The sequence below is a fragment of the Bufo bufo genome, chromosome 8 (genome assembly GCF_905171765.1).
Source record: "Bufo bufo chromosome 8, aBufBuf1.1, whole genome shotgun sequence".
NCBI classification, from domain to species: domain Eukaryota; kingdom Metazoa; phylum Chordata; class Amphibia; order Anura; family Bufonidae; genus Bufo; species Bufo bufo.
In genome coordinates this window covers 181507394-181529746 of record NC_053396.1, presented here as the reverse complement: position 1 = coordinate 181529746, position 22353 = coordinate 181507394, and the positions used below count along the sequence as shown (strand labels likewise).

Sequence of the window (22353 nt, the reverse complement as noted above, 5' to 3'; positions counted from 1 at the left end):
CAGAGAATCCGCACCAGAAAAGTAAATCCACCAAAACTGCAATGAATAGTGCGGATTTGTGTGTGGCTTTTTATGCCGTTTTGGTGCCCATTTCATGTGGATTTCCTGCATACAAACCTGGACCATGTGCAGTTTCCTTGAGAGATTTTATGCTGAAAAATTGCAGCTTGGTACAGCTCCAGCAAAAGTGAATGAAATCAGACAAATCTCATGTACATTTTGTTTTTGTTTTTTCTATTCGTTGACCAGCTGTGCGGATTCAGAAATCTGCAGCATGTCATATTGTAATTGTTTGTGGGGATTTCACCCTTGCAATGCAAAGGATGAGATCTGCAGCAAATCCGGATCAGATCCGCTACAAAAAAAATGCAAGTGACACCTGTTTTTTGGTGTGGATTTGGTGCAAATCCACAGAAATCCAGATTATTATTTTTTGTTTGTAAACGCGCAACCATGTGCATGTACCCTCAAGGTTATTAACACACATAAATAAAAACCTCCAGTGCAAAATCTATTTATTTTTTTTACATATAAAAGCACTACCACTAGCATTTTCCCCAATAGCGAGGGATATCTCAAAACAGCTGAAGAAAAAACAACAAAAAAAAAAAAAAACAGAATATAAATATAAACACACACCACTCTTATCCTAAGGATAGCCCTTCAATATCGAAGACCTGTATATAAAAAAAACTTTAAGACCACCATTGTAATAGCTTATTTATGGATAAAAAGGTGGGAACAACTCTGCAGCAACAAAGTCAATGTATATAATAAATATATATAATTTTACACACACCACCATTGAACACAACCTAAGGGCTCATGCACACGACCATAGCCCGTTTTGCGGTTCACAAATTGTTGATCTGCAAAACACGGATACCGGCCATGTGCGTTCCAGGTTTTGCGGAACGGAACGTCCGGTCCATAATAGAACAGTCTTATCCTTGTCCATAATTCGGACAAGAATAGGATATGCTCTATATTTTTTACGGGTGCCGCGGGACACTTACAGATGCGGACAGCACACCAGCATTGAAGTGAATGGGTTCTCATCTGACCTGCAAAAAATGCGGATCGGATGCAGAAAAAAAACTAAATATGTTCGTGTGCATGAGACCTAAACCTAAGGAATAACTTAACTGTATTTGCTGTGCAGTTGAATGTAATCTATTGTTCCCAGACAGCAGCCATTTCACAATCTCATACAAGATCCTATGGCAGGGATCAGCAGCCTCTGGCACTCCAGCTGTTCTGAAACTACAACTCTCAGCATGCTCCACTCACATCTATGGGAGTTACAAGAGCAGCCAAGCTAGGAGTTGTAGTTTTGCAGCAGCTGGAGTGCCGCAGCTCTGTTTTAAAAATTTTGGGCACCTTTTTTGCAGCTCTCGATCTGATACAGATCAATATTTAATACTAAATCTTGCTCCACCTCTGTAATACTGCCAGAAAAATAATAGAGTCTATAAAACACTGAGATCACAAACGCATCTCGCCAACAGTCTGTGGCCCCTGACCCAGATATTACAGGAGGGGACGACGCAGCAAGTTGATTGTTCATTATGGTCCAGTCTCAGAAAAACATGGCTGCTTTCGTCTAGAAACCACGTTGCACCTGTAGGTTGGGTCCGGTATTGCAGTGCAGTTCTATTGAAGATAACGGGGCCGAGCTGCCGCTCACAACCTATTGAGACGTGTGGCCCAGTCAGGTGTTTTTGTAATCCCGGACAACCCCTTTAATATTGTATAAAGTTCTTTATTCAAAAGCAGCCAGGAAAGGATTGTATGGTTGACTTTTCTCTATATACAAGTAAATTGTAATCCATGAGAAGATCTACCACTTTTGATAGCAAGTAGTCCACACATTTAGGATATCTTGGACCGTCCTGCCGTAGTCCTCTTCTGTTTCTGGCATATGTTGCTCCTCTGTTGATTTCACAAGTTTTAATCCATACCATAAGAAGCCATACATTCTGCCGAGCCCAATCTAGACCAGACTAAGGTTCCTTTCTCTAGAGTCGGGTCTGTATTTTTGTTTGATGCGTGCACAGGGGACCATTACCGTTCATTACAGCCTCATCACATACAAAGTTAAGGCATCTCCTTTTGGCTTTGGCAGTCCTTCCTCGATTTACCAAACAAAACCAAATTGCTCGAAGTTCCACCATTAAATCCCGCTTCACTCCATCGCTGACAAAGATGTTAATAAAAGGGTCTAGCGCGCTACTGAGGCTCGTGAGGGCAAAGGAGACCCGATAGGCCGGTCTGACCCGCATTTCAATCTCGCAGCTACAGTAGTTCATGTCACTGACATATGAACGGATAAAAAGGACCACATGGTAGGGGAGGTAGCAGAAGATAAAGATGGTGGTCATTGACAGTAGAAGGCCAGTTATTCTTCTTTTGTGCTCCATATCTAGGCTAGAAGCCTTGTGGATAGTACGGATGATGGAGCAGTAGGAGAAAACTAGAAGAATTAACGGGATAAGAAACACCACAAAGATCCTAAAATAATTGAGGTGAGCCATCCAGTGCTCCATGGGATACTTCTCATAGCAGAGTTCCACATTTTGGCTTGATATAAACAGATCATTTCTGCCCAAGAAATAGCAGTGGGATCCGAGGATAACGAGCCACACCATCACACAAGTTATCAACGCCTTCTTCATGCTCCGAATAATCCTTGAGCGTAGAGGAAAAACGGTGGCAATAAAGCGGTCTATGGCTATACAACTGAGAAAGGCGATGGTGGTATAGAGATTGGAGTTGAAGAAGAAGCCCACTATTTTACAGGTAAGGTTCCCAAAAACCCAATCCTCCTTGGCAGTGTAGACTATCCAGATGGGGAGGGTGAAGATGTACATGAGATCAGAGGTGCAAAGGTTGGCCAGGTAGACTCCCAAAATGTTCTTCTTCTTGATAAGCTGGACTATTACTCCGATGGCTGTTAAGTTACCCAGTAGTCCCACGATAAAGACGCTGCTGTAGATGATAGGGAACAGGATGGCTTCATATTTTTCTGGGAATGGGCACGATACGGTCTCGTTACACATTGTCGCACCACGGGGCCTGTTGTGCTGCAGATCCTAGTGAATAACAATATACAAGATCATAGCGGTCCCAGTTAACCTCCATACACAGATGGCATTTACCACACCATTTATACATCTGCACACACGCACCACGATTCTGCAGAATTCCTGATTGCCCCTCCAACACCAACATCTTAACTGATAACGGCGGACTATAAAAGGAATAAACCAATGTCTGTGGTGAACACCCATCACCCACCCTTCACTTTAGGCTTCTTATCTGGGAGACCATTACAATAACATGAGCCCGATCAACTGAATTGGGAACTTGGAGAAAACGGTTCTCTGCGTGAGGCCCAATTCAAACACGTGTTGACAGATAAAGTTTCCAGATGACTATGGCCATGTGCCTTTCTCCTCCTTACATTATCACAGGGAAAAATGGCCACCGATCTCCAACTCTAGGGTATGAATTGTGATGTGTTTTTTTTCCTTAAAATGTCATGATCTCCCTATCACAACCTATTTGAAACCCAAAACAAAATGGATTGAGGACTAAATCCTTTCAAAACCTAAAATATTCCAAGGAGGACTGCTAAACACCAATATCTTATCCCTGATGTCGTTCTCCCAGAGGTTTGTGATAGCTCGGATATGGGGAGTTGTTTGCAGAGACATCATACTAGAAGAGCTCTGTTAAGGCCCAATCACTGCCCTGTGTAAACATGCCCACTTATCAGCTGATAAACGAGCAAGCACTTGCCGGTTGCATCTTTTACGTGGATATATAATCATTGGCTGTTGGCAGTATACAGACCTGGGGGTATCTACAATGTTTGGGTTTTTAATGCAATGTTATGTAAGGTTAGGTTTCACTATGCTAGGTCATGCTTGCACTGTACACCAGCAGGTGAGGTATGGTTGGCATATAGAGGGGGCTAACCACCCAATTCCTCACTTCTTGCTTGGGCTGATCATACTTACTGCCAGGATAGGGGAATGTTAGCTAGGACTGTGAGGAGCCAGGAAGCATGTCCTATTGCACCTGCTCCCATGGCCTTAAGGACCAGAGAACTAATTAATCTGCGAGACCACTACTCCAGAGAGACTTTAAAAGACAAAATTACAGATAGTCTGCAAAGCTACAGTGTTACAGTCAGCAGAGTGGCCAGCAACCACAGCTATACTAACTCTGCTGCAGGTGAGGGACTATAGCTCAGACACCCATCACCTAGATCACATCCAGGGCAGGCAAACTCCTAAAAGCCTGCATTACACAGTGGACACCTACAGCCATAAGTTCTAGCTGTTAGCCAGAAGTTCAAGAGAGACATCAGCAAGATGGCATACCAGAGGTGCCATTATCAGTTACTTTGCCAGCTACCATACGTTATCATCTGGGAAGAGAAATTGCACTATGTACAAACTACTAATGGATGTACTACAACTCTTATTTTGCATGTCGTAAAGAGACTTATTATTCTACTTTTGATCACATTCCTTATACCACCTTTTCACTGCACCGCTCTACAGGGAGCAACGGCCTGACATAGTACAACAAGAAACAACATCTCGTCAGAACCACTCCTATCCTCTGCGCCGGCTCCTCAGGGGCTCGCTGCAAATACATAGCTTAATGTAAACAAGGATCGTATGTGGACGAATAATCATCTGTCCAAACATATTTATATATCATTCCTCCATGTAAATATTGCAGTCAGGAAATCTGCCCAGTAGAAAGACCCTTAGCGGTTCCTATAAAATGGAAGGAATACTGAGAATGTCTACTGTATATTGGCGTCAGGGAGTTGCAATCAGCAATGTCAAGATATCAAAAAGTTTTTGTTTTTTTTGCCACACCAACAAGGACTCAAATCTCAGCAGAGGAATTTAAACTAAAGTCCATTTCAGGTTTTAAATAGATGGGCACCAAAGAAAATATATAATTACTCATTCCAAGTGGTGACAAATATTTTGTCTTCTGCCTAGGAGTTAAATACTTTAAGATCTGCAGTAAAGGTTCCCTGCTATTTCACAAGCAAACACGAACAGAAGGCCATTGTGATGGGTCAATCCTCCCATCTCCAGACGGTCTCTACAATGACTTTATTGCTGCATCTGGAGGAGGAAGAGGTAAGTAAACACAGGACTCTCCGCTTCACCGGCTCCTAAATTATCTGGATTTTTCCAACCTTAACAGAAAAGATTTCAAGTGCCTCATTTCCTCAGTTGCTAGGCTTAGGGCGGCCCTCTTAAAGGGAAGCCAAGATTAGGTTTACTTTGCTACCAGTATGACAATGTATTTGTACAGCACAGAGCCATCTCTAGAGGGACAACGGCAGCCAAATTACATAAATTAGGTCCTAGTTTACCTTCCTATTTTCGTCCTTGTTTATTTGAATCCACCCATTAAGACTAGATCAAATTTGGAGTCTACATTTTGGGCACGTATGTGAAATGTATTTATAGGGCTCCATTTAACAGATGGAAGCCAGTATACCTCCCCTGAAAATTATATTAGACTACACATCCATAAAAAATAAAAATAAAATAAAAAAAAGGGTATACCGTACTTTATACTATATAGCTCTTACCGCCTTCCTCTGACAGGGTGTGTCCACTGGAACAAGACCTTTAAAAAAGGCATATAGAAGTGAGGTCCATACACTCAACCTCAGTGAGGACAGACCTGGCATGTGGACCAGCCAAACTTCTAAAGTATATGGAAGATTAGACGGTTTGATTTTAACATGCCTGATCCTTTTGATCTTTGGCAGATAAAGCTTACTCCATGCTACCCATCCAGAACACATGCACACTCGGCCAGGCTTTCAGCTGCATGGTCATCCTTGGTGCACAAAGGGGAGGGGGAGAATAATGTTCCCCATTGATTAAAAGATATGCATTTTAAAAGACTTGTCTGGTTTCCACTATTGGCTAGGTCATCACTATCAGATTAGCTGTTTGAAGAGACTGCAGAGCTCGTACAAGCGCTGCCAGGGGTGAACTGGGAACTTAAAGAGGCCCTGGAAAAAATAGTAAAAGTGGCCCTGTTTTGTAGTCTAAAGTCAATGGGGGACGGATCAGTTTTCGATTGTGGCAGAAAAAAACTGATCTGTCCCCATTGACTAGCATTGGGGGTCATGCCGGATCCGTCTTGCAACGCATCCCAGGACGGAAAGCAAAATACAACGTGTTGCGGTTTTCTCTCCGGTCTGGGAACGCAACTAAACGGATCGGAATGCATTTTGGAGCATTCCACTCTGTTCAGTTCTGTCCCCATTGACAATGAATGTCTCATTCTTTGCTTCACTGAAAGAGGACAAGAGGGACGGGTACAAATTCCACACAGAGGTCCCCGGCCACAATGTCATCAGCAATCAGTAGTGAATGGGTTGCTAGGCGGACTTACTTTCTGGAATTTGGTAACGCCACAAAAAAAAACACCATAGACTAAATTACTAAACCTAGAGGAGAGTTCCCAGGGCTGTACTAACCATTATAAACAGAATATAAAAGCATATAAAAATAAGTAATTGCCATAATCCTAGATATAAAACATAAGTACTAACCATAAAAACGCCACCATCCTTACAGAGGAGCCATCATAAGGTCTCTCTATATTCATTTGATCCAAGCTCATGCTAAACCAGGATAATAACAGCAAAGAATTTCATTGAACTTCCCCAATTCCAGCCACAGCCCAGACATTGCCTCACAAGACCTAAACCCTTTCAAGTCTCTACAAGAAAAACACAAGCAATTATCTGCCTTGTACCTTGGATCTCTGCGGTGGCTTTCATGTCACAAAGGTGGGGACGTTCAAAATACAACAGAACCTCCATCTGTAGTCCTGGGACTGTGAAATGCGTGGGATGTATAGACCCTCCTCAGAAAAGTTCTGCACCAGTCAATATGTTCAGCCCAACCCCACAATCTCGCCTCCTTATTTTAATATTTGATGCTTCTAGTCCCAGCATTACATCCACCACCAACCACTTCTCTCTTTCCCCCTCGCCCCCAATTAAGAGGGGTTTTTGGGGTTTCCCATACTAAGAACCTATCAGGACCTATATAAAATCTTTAAACCCCATTTAATTACATTTTTTAGGGTACTTTCACACTTGCGTTTTTCTTTTCCGGCGCTGAGTTCCGTCACAAGGGCTCTATACCAGAAAAGAACTGATCAGTTATATCCCCATGCATTCTGAATGGAGAGTAATCCGTTCAGGATGCATCAGGATGTCTTCAGTTCAGTCGTTTTGACTGATCAGGCAAAAGAGAAAACCGCAGCATGCTACGGTTTTATCTCCGGCGAAAAAAACTGCCGGAATGTCGGATCCGTCCTTCCGGTCTGCTCATGCGCAGACTGAAAAAAAGGTGAAAAAAATAAATGCCGGATCCGTTTTTGCCGGATGACAGCGGAAAGACGGATCCGGCATTTCAATGCATTTTTTCGACTGATCAGGCATTTTTAAGACTGATCAGGATTCTGATCAGTCTTACTAATGCCATCAGTTGGCATACGTTTTGCCTGATCCGGCAGGCAGTTCCGGCGACGGAACTGCTTGCCGGATCTCTCTGCCGCAAGTGTGAAAGTACCCTAATTTATACACACACAGTTGCACGATATCAATCTTTGATTTTTAACTTTTGAGTATGGACAGGTAGGACATAGACTGATCTTCTGATTAGCAATTATAAATTACACCTAGGACCCCATGCACATGACCGTCTTTTTTTATTTGCAGTCTGCAAATTGCAGATCTGCAAAATACAGATGAGGTCCGTGTGACATTTGCATTTTTTTTTTTGCAGACCAATTGACTTCAATAGGTCCATGGTCCACATTCCGAGGACCTCTTTTTGCGGAACGGACATACATATGAAGTAGAAACGTCACAGGATGCTGCATTGGCATCCATCAGTGTAATGCGGGTCCTATGGGTCCATTTAACAAATGTTTTGGGGGCTTTTTTCCAGGACATACAGTAAACTGACAATGAGAAAAGAACCAGAGATGGTTTCTTTAAATCACTGACACCACTCAGCAATGAGACATCTGCCCATAGCTTGATGCTACAGGCAGGGACGGATGGCCCAAAAAAACAAAACGAAAAGTGTGTCCACAGTGTGTCCTCGGAAGTGTGTCCACGGCACCACTAATAGTGCTGCCTCGGAAGTGTGTCCACAGCACCACTAATAGTGCTGCCTCGGAAGTGTGTCCACAGCACTGTTGTAATTCCCCAGGTGTGTGAGTACCTGGATAGTGAATTACAAGGAGCCACCCACGGGATGGGGGCTACACAGAGTAAGCGTTCCTCTGAGAAGGGAGCAGAGAAATGGGTCTCTGCAATTGATATTATGCAATGCGCAAAGGGCACTGAAGCAACCAAAGACTGTAGACAAATGCTACAGGTGTGAATGGAACATTGGATGAACCAGTATGGCAGAAATTTCTCACTAATTTTAAGGGGTGGTTGGAAGACCATAACAAATATGACCAGGCCACGATGTGGTATGATGCAGCCCAGGGAATGACTTTGACTGCCCATAAGGCAAAAGACACTGACAAAGGGACTATGTATGAAATATGGGATGAAATTAAATTGCCAACAAAAGAATTAAACATCCCTTCTGAAGTACGGTGTATTATCCCCCATAAACCACAAAAATCTCTCCCTCCCACAGCACCACCTCCATATAATGGCCCGGAGGGGTGGACTTGTCCTAATTGTGGACAACAGAACCCAGACTCAAGAGAGAGATGCTCAGCCTGTGGGGGGCCCAAGCCAGACTCTCGTGTGGGCTTATACCCATTAGTCAATAAGACCCTCCCCACAGTCAGAGCTGGGCAAGTGGAAACACATGATTATGAGGTTTATAGGCCATGGACTCCTAGTGAGTTGCTGGCCAAGTGTAACACTTTGCCAGACCCCCGTACTGTCCCCAGTACTTTCCTTCGTAAATTGGAAAGTATCCGGACCGCATATAAAGCCACTTGGGCGGATCTGGAGAGTCTTCTAGAGACTAAAGGAGGGGAAGTACTTAAGAATCAAATGATGGCAAAGGCCCCTGGTACTGTCCCTGTAGATAAGGCCACAGACCAGTCAGGCCAGGAATTTATCATGGCCCTTAAACCCTGGGTAAAAGAGCAACAGGACAATCAGACTGACACTTTTATGATGCAAACACAAGACGCTAAGCAGACTGTAGCTGACTACGCCACAGCTTTAGAACAGCTCTGGCTTGACTATGGGTATGAGACATGAGACAGTAAGGACAGGAGACTACTAAAACATACATTCATGTCTGGATTAAAAGCACCCATACAGGATGCTGTAAAGAGGGCTCGCCCCGATTAGCGGACCTGCCAGTTCCCTGACCTAGTGGCCATAGCAAAGGGAGCCGAGCTAGACTTGCAAAATAAAAAAAGAAGCCTGCCACAACACCTCCCTCACACACCAGACTGCTACCTCTGCACCCCTAGAACTATTCCCCTGCCATTCACATACTCAGCTGCAGAAATTGCCACCCGTGTATTAGAAAGTCACCCCCACATCCCCATACACGACACTTCAGAGGAATCCTCCGGTGGGCCCAGGCTCCCATACCCAAAAGTCCAGGGGAGATGAAAAAATTTGGAAACAATAATTTGCCACTAGGGTCTATTTCTTTGAATGAACCCCTTTTAGACGTTACTGATAATATGGGGGTTGGGCCCCTAGATTAATTTTCTCTGGTGACACCAGGGGACTCTAGTCTGACCCAAATACTATGGATCCAAATGTCCAAAGTTTTGTTGATTTATGTTTATGTTTAGATTTTCTGTGTATAATATTATCAAGATATATTGTATCACTTGTTGCAAAATACTGTCCCAAAAAATTACCTGCACTCCTATTACAATGAGGATTTGCATTCATAAGAGTAGCTATAGTCATGCACCCAGCTCTTACATGCGATATATATATATATACACACATACACACACACACTATATGCATATACACATAACACACACGTCCTTACCTGGCTTCCTCCACTAGACTGCTCGCTGCTCTGGCTCTGCTGCTATAATGTGCCTGGACCATCCCAGCTTCCCAGTAATAAGCACAGGGGGCAGGAGTCATCCTGAGCTGGTGTGAAGTCTGCCCTATCACATCTCCTATTAACCCCCTCACGGCCATTGGCTGTTGCATACAATAGCCTTTGCTGTGATAAACCCTGGCCTCCATTAACATGTCTTGGCTTGGGCTTATCTGTATATAGGAGATCCTGCTTAGCCCGGCCAGATGCTGCAGAATTTATATTAGTGCAGTAAAAGGCTAATTTTAAGAACACTGAAATTGTTTGTTTTTTTTAGCTGTCCTTAGGCTACTTTTAGATCTGCCTTACAAAATCCGGCAGAGAACAGCCTTCCGGATTTCACAGAGTCCAGCAATGTCAGATACTGCTGTTTACCGCCAGACCTCATTGATTAGAATGGGATCCACAGGTGATCTGGGTGCTTTCCAGCAGAGATACCAGGTTTTCACCGGACAAATACCGCTGCTTTCCGGAACAACCTACTGGAACAGGCTGCCGGATCACCTAACGCTGGGGTTTCCTCCGGGTTCCTCCCACACTCCAAAGACACGCTGATAGGGACCTTAGATTGCGAGCCCCACTGGGGACAGCAAGTGAAGCGCTGCAGAATATAGTAGCGCTATACAAGTGCATAAAATAAATAAATGGATGATTAGGAGGATGCACCATTCAGGACTCTTGGAAAGCTGGGTGACAACCTCTGTGCATGGAGTACATGCCCAGATCGGTTTCAACATGTTCACAACAGTGCAGTGCAGGGACCAGCAACCTTCGGCACTTCAGCTGCTGTGAAACTACAACTCCCTGCATGCACACTAGCTCAGCTGTTCTCGTATTCCCTATAGAAGTGAAAAGGAGGATTCTGGGAGTTGTAGTTTGAGAACAGCTAGAGTGCCAGAGGTTGCCAATTCCTGGTGTAATAGCTTCTTCTTACAGACACTTCCCCTAACATAAAAGGGTAGTGGATACAGATCCCCTGCAGTGAAAGCCATGTGCAGAAACCGGTATCTGGTTGGCAAGACACTATGTCGCCAGATGGTGCACTTACTGCACACTCCTATTTATCTTCATCTCATGATGGAATAATACATATGATTTTCAGTCATTTGATCCTTGGGATTAGAAGAAGTTCTTTTCATTCACGATAAGGAAGTTGCATAAACGGCAAGAAGCTTATATCTCATACTGGAATAGCCCCCGTTAGGCTAGAAACATGCAGCTTTTTGAGCCAAAAGTGGATCCAGCTCAAAGAAGATGTACGTGCAAGAGAGGACCTTCCTTTATATGTCTCATCACTTTGGAATCCATTCAGGCTTTAGCTGAAAAAGCTGGACCAGAACCGCTGTCGAAAACTGCATGTGCGATTCCAGCCGAAGAAAGATCCAAAACAAAGCCTTGGCGGGGGTATTGAAAATTCCCATAGTGAAGGTTTGAGTTAGGGCCTATGTACACTCGCCCATCATATACCTGGATAGTACGGCACCTCTAGCCTGCCATGGGCCCATACAGTACATCCGAGTGTTCCCACACACACGCCATATTACAGAGTATTGCTTCTAGGGGATAACATGGTAAAATATGGTACGCTCACGGTCTATAATCTGGATGCCATATGCTACCATGTCGGATACGTGCATGCTGCTGCTTTCCCATGTGCTTGAACTTTAAGTTCTCCGTGTGTTTGCATGGGGCCCTACCATTTCCTCAAACACTCCAAAAATATGTCAATAGGTTAAATAACCACCTATGAAATGGCCCCTAGTGTGCGTGTTCATGAGCTACAGAAATTAGATTGGGGACATGGACTGATGAGAATGGTGACAGTCTCTGTACAGTGCTGCACATTTACGAATACGGTCTAAAAGTAAAACAGAGTAAACTTAGTCTTAAATGGGGTCTGCAGGATTTTAATATTGATGGGCTATTCTTGGGAGAGGCCATCAATATCTGATTGGCCGGGGTCCAACACCCTGCACTGCAATCAGCTGCTCTGCAGTGGCTCCAGAAGTCATTCCCAGAACTACACAGCCAGTGCTACCATTCACTTCTATTAGGAGAGCGCTTGGTGGTGGCCTGACCGGAGTCCTCCAGCCACCACCCGTGGGGCTCTGTTCCCAGTATAGGTTTCGGTCCCAGCGGTGGGACCCGCACCTATAAGACAATGAGGGCATATCCTAGTGATATGCCCCCATTGTCTGAGATGAAACAACCCCTTTAAGCCACACCACCCTAAAAACACCCCTTGTCTGGAGTAAAAAATAAATAAATAAAAAAGCTTAATAAAAGAATGTTTGGTTTGGGTTTTTTTTTTTTTTTTCCCCAGCACAAATTGTGCCAAAATTCTGGTGCATTTGATTTAGTAAATCTCCTCAATAGGTCAATGCTATATACGCAACAGGAAATAAATAATTGTAGACCTATGAAATCAGATATACATACAGTACAGACCAAAAGTTTGGACACACCTTCTCATTCAAAGAGTTTTCTTTATTTTCATGACTATAAAGGCATCAAAACTATGAATTAACACATGTGGAATTATATACATAACAAACAAGTGTGAAACAACTGAAAATATGTCATATTCTAGGTTCTTCAAAGTAGCCACCTTTTGCTTTGATTACTGCTTTGCACACTCTTGATGAGCTTCAAGAGGTAGTCCCCTGAAATGGTCTTCCAACAGTCTTGAAGGAGTTCCCAGAGATGCTTAGCACTTGTTGGCCCTTTTGCCTTCACTCTGCGGTCCAGCTCACCCCAAACCATCTCGATTGGGTTCAGGTCCGGTGACTGTGGAGGCCAGGTCATCTGGCGCAGCACCCCATCACTCTCCTTCATGGTCAAATAGCCCTTACTTTCAAAGTTTTCCCAATTTTTTTGGCTGACTGACTGACCTTCATTTCTTAAAGTAATTATGGCCACTCGTTTTTCTTTACTTAGAATTTGTATTATGGAAAAAATAAAGCAGCTAACAGTCTATTCAGTAGGACTATCAGCTGTGTATCCACCTGACTTCTCCTCAACGCAACTGATGGTCCCAACCCCATTTATAAGGCAAGAAATCCCACTTATTAAACCTGACAGGGCACACCTGTGAAGTGAAAACCATTTCAGGGGACTGCCTCTTGAAGCACATCAAGAGAATGCCAAGAGTGTGCAAAGCAGTAATCAAAGCATGTAGCTTGATAAAGACTGTATTGTCGAAACGTTGCTGCTGTATTTTTGGTGCAATAAAGAACACTGAATAAGGAAGCTTTTGGAGTGCCGTGACCTTCTTCATCTCTACATGGTACTTTGAAGAACCTAGAATATGACATATTTTCAGTTGTTTCACACTTGTTTGTTATGTATATAATTCCACATGTGTTAATTCATAGTCAAATCTTCTAGCAGCAGCATATCTCCCTGAGAACCTAAGGATCGGGCAGTTTAAATTCAACATGCCCAATCCATAGTAGAGCCCTGGACTAAAAGCATTGGAGTAACTATAGCCATAGCACTTGAAATGGGGCCCAGAGGGTGAGGGGGGGGGGGGGGGGGGGGCATTCAGGTGCAAGAACATTGTACCTTTCTCTGGTGAACAACAATATGGAGGCTTTTTGCCATTTTGTGTGTTTTCTGATATATATAAGATGCTATTATACATAATTTTAATCATTGATACTTAGGCTGGTTTAACTTTCTTACACTACATGGTGGGGCCCCCATCTTATTTTGCTATGGGGCCCTATGAATTATAGTTACTCCCCTAATTAACAAGGGAGAGGTGTCACCAGATGTAGAGGAGACGTCTTCCTGCACACGGGGGGGGCTGTCTGCTCTCTCGATAATCCATTTTGCACTGCCTTTTTGGGAGGTGCCGATATAACAGAATGGGGTCCGAAGAGGACGAGACTGATGGGATTATCCTCAAGGCTTCATGGCCGCCAGACTTGATGCTCACAACTCCGCTCATTCCTTGTGCCACAGTAATATATACACCCTCCGGGTTAGCAACAGGGTAACATACTCAGGAAGGCTGTGGTCTGCCATGGTCAGGCCCTTCCTACCCTAATAATACCGCCCTGCGGGGTAGACGCTGATTACCACCCATTCTCACACTTCTAATTATTGCTACCAGTAAACACTTTAACTCCTTCACACGTACCTGCAACATTCACACAGGGCAGGAAGTGGTGCAAGATTCAATTAGTCTCCTGCCGAGGTCCATGATTATTATTGCCCTTTATTCTCCACCAGAACTAACACATTATACTGTCCTGTGCAATACAATGCGGATCTCTGCCATCTTGAGGGCAGTTCGCTCCTTCACAACTACCTGACTAGTCTAAACCTGCCATATAGCCATCTATTCATACACGTCTTTACTGTCGCTGCATCTTGGGGGAACAATCTAAAGCAAATATGTGATTGCGCCACCCACGTCTGGCTTGTGGCTGCTTTTCGAGGACAGAAACCTGCCCTTTGTTCTAGTAATGTTATAGTTTCCTTACGTATACCTATCAATATGCAAAGGCACCAAGGGCTGTCTGAAGAGAGAGAATGTCATGTACACCCAAACCCCGATTGAATTTGGCCTCAAGGAGATGACCGTATTTTTCATCCGTGCGCTACCTGCATTTGTATTTTTGGAGATCGCGCATTGACCGATTCATTTCTACACATCCGTATTTTGTGGATCCATGTGGAAATTCCAAATTATAGAACATGTGTCATTGTGGAGGAGAATAATGACAGAAGGCAAATGGAAGTTATCCGTATTCTGCAGATCCGTGGTTTTGTGTACATGAAGACTAAGGCCTCTTTCACACGAGCGTGATGGATTATTTCCGGATGCGTTCAGTGAAACTCACACCATTTTGCAAGCAAGTTCAGTCAGTTTTGTCTGCGATTGCGTTCAGTTTTTTCCGCGCGGGTGCAATGCGTTTTTCACTGAAGCCCCATTCACTTCTATGGAGCCAGGGCTGTGTGAAAAACGCATTTATATAGAACATGCTGCATTTTTCACGCAACGCAGAACTGATGCGTGAAATAAAAAACGCTCATGTACACAGACACATTAAAATGAATGGGTCAGGATTCAGTGCAGGTGTTGTGCGTTCACGTCACGCATTGTACCCACGCGGAAAACTCACTCGTGTGAAAGAGGCCTAAGGTGGTTCAATTGTTCTAGGTCTATGACAAAATCCTTATAATCCAATAAACTATGGACAGCAACGCGAGCGAGAGATCTAGAGAGAGCGAGCGAGAGATCTAGAGAGAGCGAGCGAGCGATCTAGAGAGAGAGAGCGATCTAGAGAGAGAGAGCGATCTAGAGAGAGAGAGCGATCTAGAGAGAGAGAGCGATCTAGAGAGAGCGAGCGAGAGATCTAGAGAGAGCGAGCGAGAGATCTAGAGAGAGCGAGCGAGAGATCTAGAGAGAGCGAGCGAGAGATCTAGAGAGAGCGAGCGAGAGATCTAGAGAGAGCGAGCGAGAGATCTAGAGAGAGCGAGCGAGAGATCTAGAGAGAGCGAGCGAGAGATCTAGAGAGAGCGAGCGAGAGATCTAGAGAGAGCGAGCGAGAGATCTAGAGAGAGCGAGCGAGAGATCTAGAGAGAGCGAGCGAGAGATCTAGAGAGAGCGAGCGAGAGATCTAGAGAGAGCGAGCGAGAGATCTAGAGAGAGCGAGCGAGAGATCTAGAGAGAGCGAGCGAGAGATCTAGAGAGAGCGAGATATCTGTACACACTTTAGCCAAATCTTTATACCTAAATACTGCCAAATAATTCTGCCATACAATACGGCCATTTGGTGCCCAAATAGTACTGCCTCACAATGTATAATACCACCGTCATGCTGTCTCCAACACACAATACTGCCATTCAGCACCTTAAGAAAACACTACACTACGCAGGCATCCGACAATGGGCAAATAGTAAGAAGGGTTAACGGTAGAGTCACTGGTGGTTGGAGGGAGGTAAAAGTACATGTCCTACTCAAGTTGCTGACTGTATAGGGTACCCATTTCCATGGGAGCCCCAAAGACAATTGCCTATTGAGCCACCCCCTAAAAACTAGCCAGCCTCTCTCATAGGTAACCCATTTAGGACGAGGTATAGGCAGGGAAGCAGCTGTTGGATGGCAGCCGTTCCTTGCCTGGAGCTTCTTCCTGGCTAGGGAATGATCAGGCGTGTAGCAAATGGAAACCAGCCGGGGCAATGGGTTCCCAGGTCCTCCACAGGCACCCGAGGTGCTTTGTCCAATCAGTGTGCATAGGTAACAGAGGTCTTGCTATCCAGAGATGTGCCAGAGCCAGCTGCCGGTTATCCAGGGCGCAGTTGGCGCAAGGAAATGCTAATATTTTTACAGTGACGAGCTGGAAAGATAACCTGTTTACATAGCGGGTGACATCGGGTGTTATAGAGCCCTACAGATACACTATCTATAATAACCACCTCTCATCTAAGTGACGAAATACAACCAGGGACTGACACGTGACATTAACCGCACACCTGCATGGGCAAAAATTGGCTACTCTCACAGGCGCCTGATTACTTACCACAGCAAACATTCGTATACAAGAGGCGGCGCTGGTCCTAGGAGCTTGCACTCTACAGAGTATACCAAAATACAGTGGAGACAGTAGATAATTCAAGGTATTACGAGTAGCAGACAATTAGAAAGGGATATTTATGGAGTAAAAAACATGATGAAGTGAACATATCACATGCAATGCAGATGGTGTGGGGCATATGGATACCAACCCAGTTGGACAGTGCCTCAGTGGTTGTATGGTTCCCTTGTAGCCTCGGGATCCGGAGCTCGAATCCGACCAAAGACAACATCTGCATGGAGATTATCCACCCCCATGTCTGTGTGGGTTTCCTCCATGTTCTCCGCTTTCCTCCCACACCCCATAACCACACCGATAGGTTTGTTAGGTATTTCTAGTGCGAGTCCCAATGGGGATAAGCACTGATGTGAAGGATGTCAATCACTGGACAGCGCTGTGGAATAGTTAGTGCTGTACAAATGAATGAAATAGTGATAACATGCAGAAGCGCTGGTCTTTTCCATAGCCACTGGGAAAAATATGGGACGGAAGGGAATGGAGAAGCTGGAGACTAGTCCTAGATGGGTAATGATGGTGGCACATCCCGAGGACAGGCCATCAATATCAGGCTCACAGAAAAACCCTTACATGTTGATAACAGTTGAGTAAGGGCCCCTGCACACGACTGCATCCGCAAAAACGAATACTGGTGGCCGCCATTTTTACTTCTTCGCAAATGTCCGCAAAAAAGACTTACGGATGCAGACACCACACGAGTGTGCTGTCCGCATCCTTGGTAGCCCGACCGAGATGAAGGAGTCCACATCCGATCTGCCAAAAACACAGATGCGGTCCAAAAGTACGACCGTGTGCATGAGCCCTAACGTAGACAACCCCTTCAAAGCACCATAGTATTTTGTAAAGGAAATAATCTAGATCAGGAAATAGACACCAGTTGGTATCTAGATAAATTTTACCGACTTTACTCAGACCAAAACCTCAGCTAGGAAAACTGCAGGCCCAACAAAGTATTTTATTCAAATTCTTTGCCGAGGGAGAATGTGCAATGGTCCAACAGTTTTCTAAAAACACAGTGACGCCATAGTCACTCATCCTGAGCCCAACAGTCCTATACAGCCGCACAGCATCTTCTATGGACCCACAGTAATTTCTGTAAGCAGCGCCACGTTTGTCTGCACACGTCTCCCCCTCCTTGATCCTTATCTTAAGGCTACACAATAGGGAAATTCCTTTAATCAGACATCCAGTAATTTAAAATGATTGCACAGGACCTTTCCAGGAATTTCCTTTTAAGGGTGCCGTCATACTGCGTTATTTGGATTGCATACTTACACACACACACACACAAAAAAAAAAAGAAGTGTTTCAATTCCTACAGATTTATAGCCAAAAATTAGGAGGTGGGGAAATTTACTGTAGAATAGACAGAAAAAAAGTAATAAAAACGTCATAAAAGGCAGTAGCAAATGTTATTAAATTGTATGTATTCCGAAGAACGGCTACTGCACACAGTGCTGTACTAAAGAACCATTTACGTGCTACAATCCCCACGCCACACATAAAACAATCATCTGTATGGGCGGACAGATTCATGAAGGTGGAGCAACTTTTTTATTACCTAACCCCTTAAGGGCTCATACACACGACTATGTATTTTGTGGTCCGCAAAACACTGATCCGCAAAAAACACGGATGAAGTCCGTGTGACATCCGTATTGCATCCGTTCTTTACGGATCCATTGTAACAATGCCTATTCTTGTGAGCAAAAATAGACAAGAATAGGACATGTTCTATCTTTTTTGCGGAAAAGCCATGCGGACATACGGAAACCGAATGCACGCAGAGTTATTTCCGTTTTTTTGCAGACCCATTGAAGTGAATGGTTCCGTATATGGGCTGCAATAAAAACGGACACAGAAAAAAAAAATACGGTCGTGTGCATGAGCCCTAAGGCCTCTTGCACACGACCGTATGGCTTTTTCAGTACTTTGCGGCCCGTTTTAACGGATCCGTTTTTGTTTCCGTTCCGTAGTTTTGCAAAAAATCGCCGTATGGGATCCGTTGTTTACGGATTGCAAACCGAAACATGAAATTTCATTATTAATGTAATGTATTTTAACAGTATACACATGGGCAAAGTGGGCATGGTCCGCAAAAAACGGATGACATATGGATGTGTTCCCTATGCATTCCGTATTTTTTGTGGACCCATTGACTTGAATGGAGCCACGGATCGTTATTTGCGGGCAATAATAGGACAAGTTCTATCTTTCAGCAGAACGGATATACAAAAATGGAATGCAAACGGAGTACATTCCGTTTTTTTTTGTGGAACCTTTGAAATGAAGGCACATATACACGCGTCAACTGAACAGGCAATCAGGAAGGGATTGTTCCTTCCCAATAGTTGCCTGCCAGTGGAGGAGAGAACTGTATTTACATGCAGCATTCACCTCCACTGTATGGGTGCGAGTCTTTCTACTGCCATCACTCATCTTCATACAGATTCATTGTTTATAATCTACTGGTGTAAAGTAGAACTGGCTAACCAATCAGATTCCTCCTTTCATTTTTCACAGCTCCTTTGGAAAATGAAAGGTGGAATCTGATTGGTTGCTATGGGCAACTAAGACAGTTCTACTTTACACCAGTTTGATAAATTTCCCCCAATGATTTCGGCATCTGCCGCTTGTTCATCCTGTTATCTGTGGCAGCTTCACACGGGCAGATTGTCGGGGACAAGCATTGTCCTCATGCCGGGTTTACACGGGGCGACTGTCGGGCTGATCATCAGGAATGGAATTTAGTACGAACATTTGTTCCTGATAAGCAGCTCGTCTAAGGTGCCGCGGATCACAGGATGAAGAAGCAACATTCCTCAGTCCCTTCCCGATAATTGCCTGCTCGGTCAGCGCAGTGTAACTGCGCCTTAATGTTCGCTTCCGACCATTGCCTTGGGTAAACGCGCCATTACGCTTTGTGATTATTCTAACAGGTTTCATTGCAATGTGCCATTAATCACAATGAGAATCCTCTCCTCGTCTGACATGCAGAGGAGAGAGAGAGCGGCGATTAGTAATAATTGATTTACTCGTTTATTGCTGGACTGTAAAAACAATGGAGTTAATTGCATCAAGAACACAGTGGACGTCATTGTAAACCAGAATTAGGCCTCCATGAGACAAAAGATCAGAGGACCTGCGCCGTCGTCTCCATATTGTTCTCCTGACGAGCTGATATTTCACCGTCATTGTGGCGTTGTCGCACCTCTCTGCCCATTGTCTGCCACCCCCTGCAATTACCATTGTGCATTCATTACATTCTGCTGACAGAAACCCCCAGGCTACAGTTTCTTTTGCCGATTCTGGAAAAAAAAAAAAGTTCTGAAACTTTTTCACACACACTTGGTGCTTCAGACTCTTAGGCTTGTTTCTCACTTGCGTGAAACAGATCCGGTCAGGAACAGCTGGTCGGATCAGTCTTCGCCGGGCACAGCCCGCATTCACTTTAGGGCCTATTGCACACGACCATATGGCTTTTTCAGTATTTTGGGGTCCGCATAAAAAAGGACCCGCAAAAAATACAGATGACGTCCGTGTGCATTCCGTTTTTTGCGGAACGGAACAGCTGGCCCCTGATAGAACAGTACTATCCTTGTCCGTTATGCGGACAATAATAGGACATGTTCTATCTTTGAATGGAAATACGGAAATGGAATGCATTGAGGACTCATTGAAATGAATGGGATAAACGGAAAAAAAGAGATCCAGCCGCAACCCGCCAAATAAGTTGAGGAGCAGTGGGACAAATACAGCTGCACGTCCTCATACAATTACTCGTCCTCATACAGCAGCAATGTTCCTGGGCAGCAGACCACGGTGTGCTGCCCAGAAACGACAATTTACCTGCAAGCACTTAAGACAGCGTCACCCGATGAATGAGCAAAACATGAACCAGCTGCACCTCTTTTGCAAGTATGTTCGTCCCTGATAATCTGCACGTGTAAATCCACCATTAGGCTCTGTGCCCCGTCTGAGCCGGTCATCAGCGATACACATCGAAAATAGTTCCCAAAGTACCAGTATAACAATTATCGAAGGCTGTGATGCATGCCACTTAGATGTACAGTGCCATACGTTGGCCATAGAGTCCCATTGTTAGAGAAAAAAACCCCGAAATAAATGCACATAGACCTGACAGAGGCCAAAAGGAGCCCCATAAATATTATTCCCCTCAATATAGACAATTGTTTCCCCCATGGAAAGGATCACACTGTATAAGGCCTCATGCATACGACCGTTGTTTGTCTCCGCGTCCGTTCCGCCGATTTTAGCGTTTCAGATGCGGACCCATTCATTTCTATGGAGCCGTTGAAAATGGGGATAGTGCACCGTTTGCCATCCGCGTCCGTGATCCGTGGTTCCAGTCCGTCCAAAAAATATAACCTGTCCTATTCTTGTCCGCGGAAAACGGTTTGCGGACCCATTCAAGTCAATGGGACCGCCAAAAAACACGGAGGCACACAAGATTATCATCCGCGTCCGCGTGTCCGTTTTATTCCTATGATTTGCATGGCAAACCTGTCAGACATTTTTTTTTACCTTCCTTTATGTTTGGTGATCCTCCAAAAATCAAGGAAGACACACGGAAACAAAAACGGAAACGGATCACGGAACAACGGAACCCCATTTTGCGGAACGGAACACAACGGTCGTGTGCATGAGGCCTAATAATGATTTATAATCCTGCGTGTCCCTGCCCGATCTCAAATCTACTGAATTACACTGACGGCATTGTGTGAGAATTATTCAGTAAATTCGAGGACTTGCAGGAACACACAGCATTATAAATTCTTATAAAGGGCTCATTCACACGACCGTGGTTTGGTTCCGCATTCACTTTAATGGGGCTGCAAAAGATGCGGACAGCACTCCGTGTGCTGTCCTCATCCGTTGCTCCGTTCCGTGGCCCCGCAAAAATTATAGATCAGGACCTATTCTTGTCCGTTTTGCGGACAAGAATAGGCATTTCTATAATGGGCTGTCTGTGCCGTTCCGCAAATTGCGGAAGGCACACGGGCGGCATCCGTGTTTTGCGGACCGCAAAACACGGCACGGTTGTGTGAATGAGCCCTAATGCTGTGCGATTCTGTCAGAGGAGCAGGAGGTCAGAATGGAAAATCAACACAAGCAGAGTATTTCTCGCATTGAACTTGCTCGTCTGAAAGTAGCCTTATAATTTTAAATGAGGGAAATGAATAATAATTTTTTTTTTTTATAAAAAATAATAATAATAATAAATAATAAGTCATGGCGAAAGTCCTACAACCAGCAGAATATTCTTTCATGTATGTTGGCATCTGGTGAACAATCCAAATGAATAGATATCAACATTAGAAACTACAGATATTTAGGTCTACAACACTTATCACCAGTAAAAACGGCATAAAAAGGGAATGTGCCTCAGAAATTTTTTTCCGCCAGTTAAAACCAGAAAGCGACACTTTCTATTTTTCTAATATGTTTTTAGTTTCTGAACATGATTATGGGGTGGGCATCGTGCCTGAGCTGTTCCTAACAGCATAGACAAACTGGACTGGAGGGGACCTCCGACTTCCATGGGAGAGTTTCTAGCACTGCGTTCTCTTCAAACAGCTGATCGGTGGGGATGCCAGGA

The 22353-nt window shown here is 44.4% G+C and overlaps 2 protein-coding genes across 3 annotated transcripts in view; both read right to left on the bottom strand.

The window, feature by feature from the left end:
- The window catches only part of LOC120977964 (G-protein coupled receptor 4-like), a 68731-nt gene that overhangs the window by 27149 nt on the left and 19229 nt on the right, over nt 1–22353 (bottom strand). The window lies entirely within an intron of this gene.
- Nucleotides 1154–3088, bottom strand: LOC120977962 (ovarian cancer G-protein coupled receptor 1-like). The gene has a single exon (XM_040406161.1). It carries the CDS (start codon nt 3057–3059, stop codon nt 2019–2021), a length of 1041 nt encoding a protein of 346 aa, XP_040262095.1. The 5' UTR covers nt 3060–3088; the 3' UTR covers nt 1154–2018.